General features: G+C 36.1%; 1 protein-coding gene across 8 annotated transcripts in view; it reads right to left on the bottom strand.

Moving 5' to 3' along the window:
* Positions 1-17,457, bottom strand: part of LOC139961598 (deoxynucleoside triphosphate triphosphohydrolase SAMHD1-like) — a 52,963-nt gene that overhangs the window by 17,087 nt on the left and 18,419 nt on the right. For all 8 annotated transcript variants that reach the window (XM_071960917.1, XM_071960926.1, XM_071960940.1 and 5 more), the window contains exons 8-12: positions 17,376-17,446; positions 16,646-16,777; positions 14,441-14,599; positions 13,146-13,304; positions 10,355-10,513 (exon numbers count right to left, since the gene is read on the bottom strand). In XM_071960917.1, the coding sequence (XP_071817018.1) occupies positions 10,355-10,513; positions 13,146-13,304; positions 14,441-14,599; positions 16,646-16,777; positions 17,376-17,446 (680 nt within the window). The remainder of the gene's footprint in view (positions 1-10,354; positions 10,514-13,145; positions 13,305-14,440; positions 14,600-16,645; positions 16,778-17,375; positions 17,447-17,457) is intronic.

Genomic DNA, 17,457 nt, shown 5'->3' with positions numbered 1-17,457 from the left:
CACATGTACCAGATACTCAGGTAAAGAAACATTACACATGTAACATATACTCAGGTTAAGAAACATCACACATGTACCAGATACTCAGGTAAAGAAACATCACACATGTAACAGATACTCAGGTAAAGAAACATCACACATGTACCAGATACTCAGGTAAAGAAACATCACACATGTACCAGATACTCAGGTAAAGAAACATCACACATGTAACAGATACTCAAGTAAAGAAACATCACACACGTAACAGATACTCAGGTAAAGAAACATCACACATGTACCAGACACTCAGGTAAAGAAACATCACACATGTAACAGATACTCAGGTAAAGAAACATCACACATGTAACAGATACTCAGGTAAAGAAACATCACACATGTATCAAATACTCAGGTAAAGATACATTACACATGTAACAGATACTCAGGTAAAGAAATATCACACATGTAACAGATACTCAGGAAAAGAAACATCACACATGTACCAGATACTCAGGTAAAGAAACATCACACATGTACCAGATACTCAGGTAAAGAAACATCACACATGTACCAGTTACTCAGGTAAAGAAATATCACACATGTACCAGATACTCAGGAAAAGAAACATCACACATGTACCAGATACTCAGGTAAAGAAACATCACACATGTACCAGATACTCAGGTAAAGAAACATCACACATGTAACAGATACTCAAGTAAAGAAACATCACACATGTACCAGATACTCAGGTAAAGAAACATCACACATGTACCAGATACTCAGGTAAAGAAACATCACACATGTAACAGATACTCAGGTAAAGAAACATCACACATGTACCAGATACTCAGGTAAAGAAACATTACACATGTAACATATACTCAGGTTAAGAAACATCACACATGTACCAGATACTCAGGTAAAGAAACATCACACATGTAACAGATACTCAGGTAAAGAAACATCACACACGTACTAGATACTCAGGTAAAGAAACATCACACACGTACCAGATACTCAGGTAAAGAAACATCACACATGTAACAGATACTCAAGTAAAGAAACATCACACACGTAACAGATACTCAGGTAAAGAAACATCACACATGTACCAGATACTCAGGTAAAGAAACATCACACATGTAACAGATACTCAGGTAAAGAAACATCACACATGTACCAGATACTCAGGTAAAGAAACATCACACATCTATCAAATACTCAGGTAAAGAAACATCACACATGTACCAGATACTTAGGTAAAGAAACATCACACATGTAACAGATACTCAGGTAAAGAAACATCACACATGTAACAGATACTCAGGTAAAGAAACATCACACACGTAACAGATACTCAGGTAAAGAAACATCACACATGTACCAGATACTCAGGTAAAGAAACATCACACATGTAACAGATACTCAGGTAAAGAAACATCACACATGTAACAGATACTCAGGTAAAGAAACATCACACATGTATCAAATACTCAGGTAAAGATACATTACACATGTAACAGATACTCAGGTAAAGAAATATCACACATGTAACAGATACTCAGGAAAAGAAACATCACACATGTACCAGATACTCAGGTAAAGAAACATCACACATGTACCAGATACTCAGGTAAAGAAACATCACACATGTACCAGTTACTCAGGTAAAGAAATATCACACATGTACCAGATACTCAGGAAAAGAAACATCACACATGTACCAGATACTCAGGTAAAGAAACATCACACATGTACCAGATACTCAGGTAAAGAAACATCACACATGTAACAGATACTCAAGTAAAGAAACATCACACATGTACCAGATACTCAGGTAAAGAAACATCACACATGTACCAGATACTCAGGTAAAGAAACATCACACATGTAACAGATACTCAGGTAAAGAAACATCACACATGTACCAGATACTCAGGTAAAGAAACATTACACATGTAACATATACTCAGGTTAAGAAACATCACACATGTACCAGATACTCAGGTAAAGAAACATCACACATGTAACAGATACTCAGGTAAAGAAACATCACACACGTACCAGATACTCAGGTAAAGAAACATCACACATGTACCAGATACTCAGGTAAAGAAACATCACACATGTAACAGATACTCAAGTAAAGAAACATCACACATGTACCACATACTCAGGTAAAGAAACATCACACATGTAACAGATACTCAAGTAAAGAAACATCACACACGTAACAGATACTCAGGTAAAGATACATTACACATGTACCAGATACTCAGGTAAAGAAACATCACACATGTAACAGATACTCAGGTAAAGAAACATCACACATGTACCAGATACTCAGGTAAAGAAACATTACACATGTAACATATACTCAGGTTAAGAAACATCACACATGTACCAGATACTCAGGTAAAGAAACATCACACATGTAACAGATACTCAGGTAAAGAAACATCACACATGTACCAGATACTCAGGTAAAGAAACATCACACATGTACCAGATACTCAGGTAAAGAAACATCACACATGTAACAGATACTCAAGTAAAGAAACATCACACACGTAACAGATACTCAGGTAAAGAAACATCACACATGTACCAGACACTCAGGTAAAGAAACATCACACATGTAACAGATACTCAGGTAAAGAAACATCACACATGTAACAGATACTCAGGTAAAGAAACATCACACATGTATCAAATACTCAGGTAAAGATACATTACACATGTAACAGATACTCAGGTAAAGAAATATCACACATGTAACAGATACTCAGGAAAAGAAACATCACACATGTACCAGATACTCAGGTAAAGAAACATCACACATGTACCAGATACTCAGGTAAAGAAACATCACACATGTACCAGTTACTCAGGTAAAGAAATATCACACATGTACCAGATACTCAGGAAAAGAAACATCACACATGTACCAGATACTCAGGTAAAGAAACATCACACATGTACCAGATACTCAGGTAAAGAAACATCACACATGTAACAGATACTCAAGTAAAGAAACATCACACATGTACCAGATACTCAGGTAAAGAAACATCACACATGTACCAGATACTCAGGTAAAGAAACATCACACATGTAACAGATACTCAGGTAAAGAAACATCACACATGTACCAGATACTCAGGTAAAGAAACATTACACATGTAACATATACTCAGGTTAAGAAACATCACACATGTACCAGATACTCAGGTAAAGAAACATCACACATGTAACAGATACTCAGGTAAAGAAACATCACACACGTACTAGATACTCAGGTAAAGAAACATCACACACGTACCAGATACTCAGGTAAAGAAACATCACACATGTAACAGATACTCAAGTAAAGAAACATCACACACGTAACAGATACTCAGGTAAAGAAACATCACACATGTACCAGATACTCAGGTAAAGAAACATCACACATGTAACAGATACTCAGGTAAAGAAACATCACACATGTACCAGATACTCAGGTAAAGAAACATCACACATCTATCATATACTCAGGTAAAGAAACATCACACATGTACCAGATACTTAGGGAAAGAAACATCACACATGTAACAGATACTCAGGTAAAGAAACATCACACATGTAACAGATACTCAGGTAAAGAAACATCACACACGTAACAGATACTCAGGTAAAGAAACATCACACATGTACCAGATACTCAGGTAAAGAAACATCACACATGTAACAGATACTCAGGTAAAGAAACATCACACATGTAACAGATACTCAGGTAAAGAAACATCACACATGTACCAGATACTCAGGTAAAGAAACATTACACATGTAACATATACTCAGGTTAAGAAACATCACACATGTACCAGATACTCAGGTAAAGAAACATTACACATGTAACAGATACTCAGGTAAAGAAATATCACACATGTAACAGATACTCAGGAAAAGAAACATCACACATGTACCAGATACTCAGGTAAAGAAACATCACACATGTACCAGATACTCAGGTAAAGAAACATCACACATGTACCAGTTACTCAGGTAAAGAAATATCACACATGTACCAGATACTCAGGAAAAGAAACATCACACATGTACCAGATACTCAGGTAAAGAAACATCACACATGTACCAGATACTCAGGTAAAGAAACATCACACATGTAACAGATACTCAAGTAAAGAAACATCACACATGTACCAGATACTCAGGTAAAGAAACATCACACATGTACCAGATACTCAGGTAAAGAAACATCACACATGTAACAGATACTCAGGTAAAGAAACATCACACATGTACCAGATACTCAGGTAAAGAAACATTACACATGTAACATATACTCAGGTTAAGAAACATCACACATGTACCAGATACTCAGGTAAAGAAACATCACACATGTAACAGATACTCAGGTAAAGAAACATCACACACGTACCAGATACTCAGGTAAAGAAACATCACACATGTACCAGATACTCAGGTAAAGAAACATCACACATGTAACAGATACTCAAGTAAAGAAACATCACACACGTAACAGATACTCAGGTAAAGAAACATCACACATGTACCAGATACTCAGGTAAAGAAACATCACACATGTAACAGATACTCAGGTAAAGAAACATCACACATGTACCAGATACTCAGGTAAAGAAACATCACACATCTATCAAATACTCAGGTAAAGATACATTACACATGTACCAGTTACTCAGGTAAAGAAATATCACACATGTACCAGATACTCAAGAAAAGAAACATCACACATGTACCAGATACTCAGGTAAAGAAACATCACACATGTACCAGATACTCAGGTAAAGAAACATCACACATGTAACAGATACTCAAGTAAAGAAACATCACACATGTACCAGATACTCAGGTAAAGAAACATCACACATGTACCAGATACTCAGGTAAAGAAACATCACACATGTAACAGATACTCAGGTAAAGAAACATCACACATGTACCAGATACTCAGGTAAAGAAACATTACACATGTAACATATACTCAGGTTAAGAAACATCACACATGTACCAGATACTCAGGTAAAGAAACATCACACATGTAACAGATACTCAGGTAAAGAAACATCACACACGTACCAGATACTCAGGTAAAGAAACATCACACACGTACCAGATACTCAGGTAAAGAAACATCACACATGTAACAGATACTCAAGTAAAGAAACATCACACACGTAACAGATACTCAGGTAAAGAAACATCACACATGTACCAGATACTCAGGTAAAGAAACATCACACATGTAACAGATACTCAGGTAAAGAAACATCACACATGTACCAGATACTCAGGTAAAGAAACATCACACATCTATCAAATACTCAGGTAAAGAAACATCACACATGTACCAGATACTTAGGTAAAGAAACATCACACATGTAACAGATACTCAGGTAAAGAAATATCACACATGTAACAGATACTCAGGAAAAGAAACATCACACATGTACCAGATACTCAGGTAAAGAAACATCACACATGTACCAGATACTCAGGTAAAGAAACATCACACATGTACCAGTTACTCAGGTAAAGAAATATCACACATGTACCAGATACTCAGGAAAAGAAACATCACACATGTACCAGATACTCAGGTAAAGAAACATCACACATGTACCAGATACTCAGGTAAAGAAACATCACACATGTACCAGATACTCAGGTAAAGAAACATCACACATGTAACAGATACTCAGGTAAAGAAACATCACACATGTACCAGATACTCAGGTAAAGAAACATTACACATGTAACATATACTCAGGTTAAGAAACATCACACATGTACCAGATACTCAGGTAAAGAAACATCACACATGTAACAGATACTCAGGTAAAGAAACATCACACACGTACCAGATACTCAGGTAAAGAAACATCACACATGTACCAGATACTCAGGTAAAGAAACATCACACATGTAACAGATACTCAAGTAAAGAAACATCACACACGTAACAGATACTCAGGTAAAGAAACATCACACATGTACCAGATACTCAGGTAAAGAAACATCACACATGTAACAGATACTCAGGTAAAGAAACATCACACATGTACCAGATACTCAGGTAAAGAAACATCACACATGTAACAGATACTCAGGTAAAGAAACATCACACATGTAACAGATACTCAGGTAAAGATACATTACACATGTACCAGTTACTCAGGTAAAGAAATATCACACATGTACCAGATACTCAGGAAAAGAAACATCACACATGTACCAGATACTCAGGTAAAGAAATATCACACATGTACCAGATACTCAGGTAAAGAAACATCACACATGTACCAGATACTCAAGTAAAGAAACATCACACATGTACCAGATACTCAGGTAAAGAAACATCACACATGTACCAGATACTCAGGTAAAGAAACATCACACATGTAACAGATACTCAGGTAAAGAAACATCACACATGTACCAGATACTCAGGTAAAGAAACATTACACATGTAACATATACTCAGGTTAAGAAACATCACACATGTACCAGATACTCAGGTAAAGAAACATCACACATGTAACAGATACTCAGGTTAAGAAACATCACACACGTACCAGATACTCAGGTAAAGAAACATCACACACGTACCAGATACTCAGGTAAAGAAACATCACACATGTAACAGATACTCAAGTAAAGAAACATCACACACGTAACAGATACTCAGGTAAAGAAACATCACACATGTACCAGATACTCAGGTAAAGAAACATCACACATGTAACAGATACTCAGGTAAAGAAACATCACAAATGTACCAGATACTCAGGTAAAGAAACATCACACATCTATCAAATACTCAGGTAAAGAAACATCACACATGTACCAGATACTCAGGTAAAGAAACATCACACATCTATCAAATACTCAGGTAAAGAAACATCACACATGTACCAGATACTCAGGTAAAGAAACATCACACACGTAACAGATACTCAGGTAAAGAAACATCACACATGTACCAGATACTCAGGTAAAGAAACATCACACACGTAACAGATACTCAGGTAAAGAAACATCACACATGTACCAGATACTCAGGTAAAGAAACATCACACATGTAACAGATACTCAGGTAAAGAAACATCACACATGTACCAGATACTCAGGTAAAGAAACATCACACATCTATCAAATACTCAGGTAAAGATACATTACACATGTAACAGATACTCAGGTAAAGAAATATCACAAATGTACCAGATACTCAGGTAAAGAAACATCACACATGTACCAGATACTCAGGTAAAGAAACATCACACATGTACCAGATACTCAGGTAAAGAAACATCACACATGTAACAGATACTCAAGTAAAGAAACATCACACACGTAACAGATACTCAGGTAAAGAAACATCACACATGTACCAGATACTCAGGTAAAGAAACATCACACATGTACCAGATACTCAGGTAAAGAAACATCACACATGTAACAGATACTCAGGTAAAGAAACATCACACATGTATCAAATACTCAGGTAAAGATACATTACACATGTAACAGATACTCAGGTAAAGAAATATCACACATGTAACAGATACTCAGGAAAAGAAACATCACACATGTACCAGATACTCAGGTAAAGAAACATCACACATGTACCAGATACTCAGGTAAAGAAACATCACACATGTACCAGTTACTCAGGTAAAGAAATATCACACATGTACCAGATACTCAGGAAAAGAAACATCACACATGTACCAGATACTCAGGTAAAGAAACATCACACATGTACCAGATACTCAGGTAAAGAAACATCACACATGTAACAGATACTCAAGTAAAGAAACATCACACATGTACCAGATACTCAGGTAAAGAAACATCACACATGTACCAGATACTCAGGTAAAGAAACATCACACATGTAACAGATACTCAGGTAAAGAAACATCACACATGTACCAGATACTCAGGTAAAGAAACATTACACATGTAACATATACTCAGGTTAAGAAACATCACACATGTACCAGATACTCAGGTAAAGAAACATCACACATGTAACAGATACTCAGGTAAAGAAACATCACACACGTACCAGATACTCAGGTAAAGAAACATCACACATGTACCAGATACTCAGGTAAAGAAACATCACACATGTAACAGATACTCAAGTAAAGAAACATCACACACGTAACAGATACTCAGGTAAAGAAACATCACACATGTACCAGATACTCAGGTAAAGAAACATCACACATGTAACAGATACTCAGGTAAAGAAACATCACACATGTACCAGATACTCAGGTAAAGAAACATCACACATCTATCAAATACTCAGGTAAAGATACATTACACATGTAACAGATACTCAGGTAAAGATACATTACACATGTAACAGATACTCAGGTAAAGAAACATCACACATGTAACAGATACTCAGGTAAAGAAACATCACACATGTACCAGATACTCAGGTAAAGAAACATCACACATCTATCAAATACTCAGGTAAAGATACATTACACATGTAACAGATACTCAGGTAAAGAAATATCACACATGTAACAGATACTCAGGAAAAGAAACATCACACATGTACCAGATACTCAGGTAAAGAAACATCACACATGTACCAGATACTCAGGTAAAGAAACATCACACATGTACCAGTTACTCAGGTAAAGAAATATCACACATGTAACAGATACTCAGGAAAAGAAACATCACACATGTACCAGATACTCAGGTAAAGAAACATCACACATGTACCAGATACTCAGGTAAAGAAACATCACACATGTACCAGATACTCAGGTAAAGAAACATCACACATGTACCAGATACTCAGGTAAAGACACATCACTCATGTACCAGATACTCAGGTAAAGAAACATCACACATGTACCAGATACTCAGGTAAAGAAACATCACACATGTATCAGATACTCAGGTAAAGAAACATCACACATGTATCAGATACTCAGGTAAAGATACATCACTCATGTACCAGAAACTCAGGTAAAGAAACATCACAAATGTATCAGATACTCAGGTAAAGATACATCACTCATGTAACAGATACTCAGGTAAAGAAACATCACACATGTACCAGATACTCAGGTAAAGAAACATCACACATGTACCAGATACTCGGGTAAAGAAACATCACACATGTACCAGTTACTCGGGTAAAGAAACATCACACATGTAACAGATACTCTGGAAAAGAAACATCACACATGTACCAGATACTCAGGTAAAGAAACATCACACATGTACCAGATACTCAGGTAAAGAAACATCACACATGTACCAGATACTCGGGTAAAGAAACATCACACATGTACCAGATACTCAGGTAAAGACACATCACTCATGTACCAGATACTCAGGTAAAGAAACATCACACATGTACCAGATACTCAGGTAAAGAAACATCACACATGTATCAGATACTCAGGTAAAGAAACATCACACATGTATCAGATACTCAGGTAAAGATACATCACTCATGTACCAGATACTCAGGTAAAGAAACATCACACATGTACCAGATACTCAGGTAAAGAAACATCACACATGTACCAGATACTCAGGTAAAGACACATCACTCATGTACCAGATACTCAGGTAAAGAAACATCACACATGTACCAGATACTCAGGTAAAGAAACATCACACATGTATCAGATACTCAGGTAAAGAAACATCACACATGTATCAGATACTCAGGTAAAGATACATCACTCATGTACCAGATACTCAGGTAAAGAAACATCACAAATGTATCAGATACTCAAGTAAAGATACATCACGCATGTACCAGATACTTAGGTAAAGAAACATCACACATGTATTAGATACACAGGTAAAGAAACATCACAAATGTATCAGATACTCAGGTAAAGATACATCACTCATGTACGAGATACTTAGGTAAAGAAACATCACACATGTACCAGATACTCAGGTTAAGAAACATCACACATGTACCAGATACTCAGGTTAAGAAACATCACACATGTACCAAATACTCAGGTAAGGAAACAACACATGTATGTATCAGATACTCTGGTAAAGAAACATTACATTTATGTATTAGATACTCAGGTAAAGAAACATCACAAATGTTCCAGTTACTCAGGTAAAGAAATTTAAAAAACTCAAAGTTATATTTGGCATTTTATTGAACCTAGCAATCTTTCTGTTCTGAACTACTCCTTTCAGAACTATTGATAATAGTATTTCTCCTGGTTTAATTTTCAAGAAAAGATCTACAAACTTTAATGAAATGATGACCATTCTTACAAAACCTTGTGGAGTAAGCCTAGTCTTATCATACCTCAACCATTTCTTTTGAAACCATTCCTTTTTTTTTTCTCTCGTCAACCACCTCCAGGAATCCTTCCTGGTTTTCTCCTTTCAATATAGTCAGCAGTTCGTCCTTAATTATGGGGAGCTCCGTTCCTTCTCTTGGTGTGTAAGTACGTAGCGCCTTCACCTAATCAAGACAAAAGAATAGGAAACTAATTGAAATCTGTCAGACCGTACAATACGATAACTCTATAACAAAGGACTACTTAACATGAGCTAAAGAAACAACTTTGAATGACACATATACTCAGAAATATCACATTAGTAGCAGATACTCAGGTAAAGAAACATCACACATATACCAGATTTTCAGGTAAAGAAACATCACAAATGTACCAGATACTCAGGTAAAGAAACATCACACATGTACCAGATACTCAGGTAAAGAAACATCACACACGTAACAGATACTCAGGAAAAGAAACATCACACATGTACCAGATACTCAGGTAAAGAAATATCACACATGTACCAAATACTCAGGTAAAGAAACATCACAAATGTACCAGATACTCAGGTAAAGAAACATCACACATGTATCAGATACTCGGGTAAAGAAACATCACACATGTAACAGATACTCAGGTAAAGAAACATCACGAATGTACCAGATACTCAGGTAAAGAAACATCACACACATAACAGATACTCCGGAAAAGAAACATCACACATATACCAGATACACAGGTAAAGAAACATCACACATGTACCAGATACTCAGGTAAAGAAACATCACACATGTACCAGATACTCGGGTAAAGAAACATTACACATGTAACATATACTCAGGTAAAGAAACATCACAAATGTACCAGATACTCAGGTAAAGAAACATCACACATGTATCAGATACTCGGGTAAAGAAACATCACACATGTACCAGATACTCAGGTAAAGAAACATCACACATGTACCAGATACACAGGTAAAGAAACATCACACACATAACAGATACTCAGGAAAAGAAACATCACACATGTACCAGATACACAGGTAAAGAAACATCACACATATACCAGATTTTCAGGTAAAGAAACATCACAAATGTACCAGATACTCAGGTAAAGAAACATCACACATGTACCAGATACTCAGGTAAAGAAACATCACACACGTAACAGATACTCAGGAAAAGAAACATCACACATGTACCAGATACTCAGGTAAAGAAACATCACACATGTACCAAATACTCAGGTAAAGAAACATCACAAATGTACCAGATACTCAGGTAAAGAAACATCACACATGTACCAGATACTCAGGTAAAGAAACATGACACACGTAACAGATACTCAGGAAAAGAAACATCACACATGTACCAGATACTCAGGTAAAGAAACATCACACATGTACCAGATACTCAGGTAAAGAAACATCACACACGTAACAGATACTCAGGAAAAGAAACATCACACATGTACCAGATACTCAGGTAAAGAAACATCACACATGTACCAGATACTCAGGTTAAGAAACATCACACATGTATCAGATACTCAGGTAAAGAAACATCACACATGTATCAGATACTCAGGTAAAGAAACATCACACATGTACCAGATACTCGGGTAAAGAAACATCACACATGTACCAAATACTCAGGTAAAGAAACATCACAAATGTACCAGATACTCAGGTAAAGAAACATCACACATGTATCAGATACTCGGGTAAAGAAACATCACACATGTACCAGATACTCTGGTAAAGAAACATCACACATGTACCAGATACTCAGGTAAAGAAACATCACACACATAACAGATACTCAGGAAAAGAAACATCACACATGTACCAGATACACAGGTAAAGAAACATCACACATGTACCAGATACTCAGGTAAAGAAACATCACACATGTAACAGATACTCGGGTAAAGAAACATTACACATGTAACATATACTCAGGTAAAGAAACATCACACATGTACCAGATACTCAGGTAAAGAAACATCACACACGTACCAGATACTCAGGTAAAGAAACATCACACACGTACCAGATACTCAGGTAAAGAAACATCACACATGTACCAGATACTCAGGTAAAGAAACATCACACACGTAACAGATACTCAGGAAAAGAAACATCACACATGTACCAAATACTCAGATAAAGAAACATCACACATGTACCAGATACTCAGGTAAAGAAACATCACACATGTACCAGTTACTCAGGTAAAGAAACATCACACATGTAACAGATACTCAGGTAAAGAAACATAACACATATACCAGATACTCAGGTGAAGAAACATTACAAATGTACCAGATACTCAGGTAAAGAAACATCACACATGTATCAGATATTCAGGTTAAGAAACATCACACATAAACCAGATACTCAGGTTAAGAAACATCACACATAAACCAGATACTCAGGTTAAGAAACATCACACATGTAACAGATACTCAGGTAAAGAAACATCACACATGTACCAAATACTCAGGTAAGGAAACAACACATGTATGTATCAGATACTCAGGTAAAGAAACATTACATTTATGTATTAGATACTCAGGTAAAGAAACATCACAAATGTTCCAGTTACTCAGGTAAAGAAATTTAAAAAACTCAAAGTTATATTTGGCACTTTATTGAACCTAGCAATCTTTCTGTTCTGAACTACTCCTTTCAGAACTATTGATAATAGTATTTCTCCTGGTTTAATTTTCAAGAAAAGATCTACAAACTTTAATGAAATGATGACCATTCTTACAAAACCTTGTGGAGTAAGCCTAGTCTTATCATACCTCAACCATTTCTTTTGAAACCATTCCTTTTTTTCCTCTCTCGTCAACCACCTCCAGGAATCCTTCCTGGTTTTCTCCTTTCAATATAGTCAGCAGTTCGTCCTTAATTATGGGGAGCTCCGTTCCTTCTCTTGGTGTGTAAGTACGTAGCGCCTTCACCTAATCAAGACAAAAGAATAGGAAACTAATTGAAATCTGTCAGACCGTACAATACGATAACTCTGTAACAAAGGACTACTTAACATGAGCTAAAGAAACAACTTTGAATGACACATATACTCAGAAATATCACATTAGTAGCAGATACTCAGGTAAAGAAACATCACACATATACCAGATCTTCAGGTAAAGAAACATCACACATGTACCAGATACTCAGGTAAAGAAACATCACACATGTAACAGATACTCGGGTAAAGAAACATTACACATGTAACATATACTCAGGTAAAGAAACATCACACATGTACCAGATACTCAGGTAAAGAAACATCACACACGTACCAGATACTCAGGTAAAGAAACATCACACACGTACCAGATACTCAGGTAAAGAAACATCACACATGTACCAGATACTCAGGTAAAGAAACATCACACACGTAACAGATACTCAGGAAAAGAAACATCACACATGTACCAAATACTCAGATAAAGAAACATCACACATGTACCAGATACTCAGGTAAAGAAACATCACACATGTACCAGTTACTCAGGTAAAGAAACATCACACATGTAACAGATACTCAGGTAAAGAAACATAACACATATACCAGATACTCAGGTGAAGAAACATTACAAATGTACCAGATACTCAGGTAAAGAAACATCACACATGTACCAGATATTCAGGTTAAGAAACATCACACATAAACCAGATACTCAGGTTAAGAAACATCACACATAAACCAGATACTCAGGTTAAGAAACATCACACATGTAACAGATACTCAAGTAAAGAAACATCACACATGTACCAAATACTCAGGTAAGGAAACAACACATGTATGTATCAGATACTCAGGTAAAGAAACATTACATTTATGTATTAGATACTCAGGTAAAGAAACATCACAAATGTTCCAGTTACTCAGGTAAAGAAATTTAAAAAACTCAAAGTTATATTTGGCACCTTATTGAACCTAGCAATCTTTCTGTTCTGAACTACTCCTTTCAGAACTATTGATAATAGTATTTCTCCTGGTTTAATTTTCAAGAAAAGATCTACAAACTTTAATGAAATGATGACCATTCTTACAAAACCTTGTGGAGTAAGCCTAGTCTTATCATACCTCAACCATTTCTTTTGAAACCATTCCTTTTTTTCCTCTCTCGTCAACCACCTCCAGGAATCCTTCCTGGTTTTCTCCTTTCAATATAGTCAGCAGTTCGTCCTTAATTATGGGGAGCTCCGTTCCTTCTCTTGGTGTGTAAGTACGTAGCGCCTTCACCTAATCAAGACAAAAGAATAGGAAACTAATTGAAATCTGTCAGACCGTACAATACGATAACTCTGTAACAAAGGACTACTTAACATGAGCTAAAGAAACAACTTTGAATGACACATATACTCAGAAATATCACATTAGTAGCAGATACTCAGGTAAAGAAACATCACACATATACCAGATCTTCAGGTAAAGAAACATCACACATGTACCAGATACTCAGGTAAAGAAACATCACACATGTACCAGATACTCAGGTAAAGAAACATCACACTTATGTATCTGATACTCAGGTAAAGAAACATCACAAATGTACCAGATACTCAGGTAAAGAAACATCACACATGTACCAGATACTCAGGTAAAGAAACATCACACATATACCAGATCTTCAGGTAAAGAAACATCACACATGTATCAGATACTCAGGTAAAGAAACATCACACATGTAACAGATACTCAGGTAAAGAAACATCATGAATGTACCAGATACTCGGGTAAAGAAACATCACACATGTATCAGATACTCAGGTAAAGAAACATCACACATGTAACAGATACTCAGGTAAAGAAACATCACACATGTACCAGATACTCAGGTAAAGAAACATCACACATATACCAGATCTTCAGGTAAAGAAACATCACACATGTACCAGATACTCAGGTAAAGAAACAACACACATGTACCAGATACTCAGGTAAAGAAACATCACACATATACCAGATCTTCAGGAAAAGAAACATCACACATTTACTAGTTATTTGAGCAAAGGAAACAAGAACTGGTTACTTGAATACTTAATTACAATGAAGCAAACATACAAGCATAACACATCATACATGTACTTAGTACTTAAAGAAATAATGAAGGCTGGGATCGAAGACAATTTATATTGTTCAGTAACTTCAAAACTATCTAATATTCGATTTTTAAGTTAAACGCTTTCAGTTGGACTGAATACACAAGTTTTGAACATTGGCTCCTATAAATAAGGCATATTAAACCACAATGAACAGTAAGCCGCCATTCATTACGCAAATTCTATCTTAATGACGTCAGGGAGGAACAACTCAATCGAGCAGTAGCACTTTCTCCGTACAAATGCACAGTTAGTAAACAACAATTTCATTGGAATTTCTCAATAAAAACGAAAGAAATCAAAGAAGGTTCAATGGCAGGGCTGTAGCCTTATGATTTTGATCCGATATTCACAGCAGAGGAATTACAGGAAAGGGAAAACGTAAGAGTAAACAGGGAAGAAGATGATATACGGACACCTCCTACGGAGGTGGAGTATGTTGTTGCCACGAAGTGGATAATTTTGTGAACCTTTTTTCATCCCCAGAAGGTTTTTTAACAGTAAATAACAGACTTTGAAACCGTTTGCCAAAATAGAGCGGTACTAAGAGTTACCTTAGTGATGAGGAACGACATCCATGGCCACGCAAGGAACATTCCATTTGAATTGGATTATGAAGTAAGCCTAATTCTGACAAGGCATGCCGTATGCTTAGCGTTACAGTCAGCCTACTTACCGTTACTCTAGCATACACTAGGCCTAGCTTCAGTGTGCTAGTTAAGATATAGCCTATGCCTTCTTTTTAACGAAAATTTTAAGAAAAGAGAACTCCTGATTTTTTCGTAACTATGACCTTCAGATGCCTCGTTTACATTTTAAACTGCGTTGTGCTTATAGCAAATTGCACATTCTTCTAGTTCTAGCCATAGCAACAACAGCTGAATATTTTCCACGGTTAAATGGAATTCCAGGCGTATTGCATAATCAATGGCGGCTTAATGCGCATTGTGTTTAGGCCTTAGGAGCCATTTTTTAAAGCAAGCGTATTAAGTCCAACAGAAAGCGGTTAACTTCAAAATCGAATGTTACTTGTCAGATTTTGAGGTTTCTGTATAATATAAATTGTATCTTTTCCTACCTTTGTTATTCCTTTATTAAACGAAGCATGAACTTGCTACTTGAGAGAAATGTCCCACGTTTTATTAACGTAATTTAGCACACATTGACCATTTAATATAAGCAATACCTTCTTCTCTACGAAAATCTGTTCCTTAATGAATAAAATATCTTCTTCTTCCAGGTTATACTTTTTGAATTGTTCGCCCAGGTTGTTTTTCTTCAGCATATGCTCAAACATATCCACTGACAGTTTTTCATGCTGTTCAAAAAAGTTGCAAAAAGAAAATGGGAAAAAAAGCATTCAACTGACATTTACAAAATCAAACTGGAAAAAGTGAACAAATTTGGGTAAAAACTTTAAACCAGAAAAATAAAACAGAATACTGATTAGATTTAGGAAGGATTGCTATGTACCTGTACAGGTGTACTTCCATTTCACTGATAAACAGAAGTGGAAAGTGGCAAATGCAACTAATAATTGCTGCAGAGTATTTATAGTTACTAAAGTAATGGGCACATTCTAACCCTCCCACTTCAACTGCTCCAAACCCTGGTGTCTTCCTTTCATGACAACAATTAACTGATCCAATTCATACATTGTATACAATGTCAGATAGGCTTCTTACTGTATATAGGATTGATAGTAAACCAAACCAGGGTACATAAATAATTGCCTAAGCTTCATACATCCCTATGCAGGCAAAACCGAGGCTAAAATTTACGTGCATCACTACAAAGGCAAACCACCCCTAGCATCACATATAGGCAGTAGGCTATGTTAATCGCTATGAACTTAAACAAAGGCTAGTATACTATAAAATAAAAATACTTTTAAAGTAATTAAAAATTCTCTTTACCTTTCCTATGTAGTCTGGCCTAACTTTGGGAAGAAATGCTTCATCAAAGAGGTGGGAGAAGGGACCATGTCCTGTAATGAAT

This window comes from Apostichopus japonicus, chromosome 3 (assembly GCF_037975245.1).
Source record: "Apostichopus japonicus isolate 1M-3 chromosome 3, ASM3797524v1, whole genome shotgun sequence".
In the NCBI taxonomy this organism is placed as follows: domain Eukaryota; kingdom Metazoa; phylum Echinodermata; class Holothuroidea; order Aspidochirotida; family Stichopodidae; genus Apostichopus; species Apostichopus japonicus.
The sequence above is the reverse complement of the archived record's forward strand: the minus strand, read 5'-3'. Positions and strand labels throughout refer to the sequence as shown.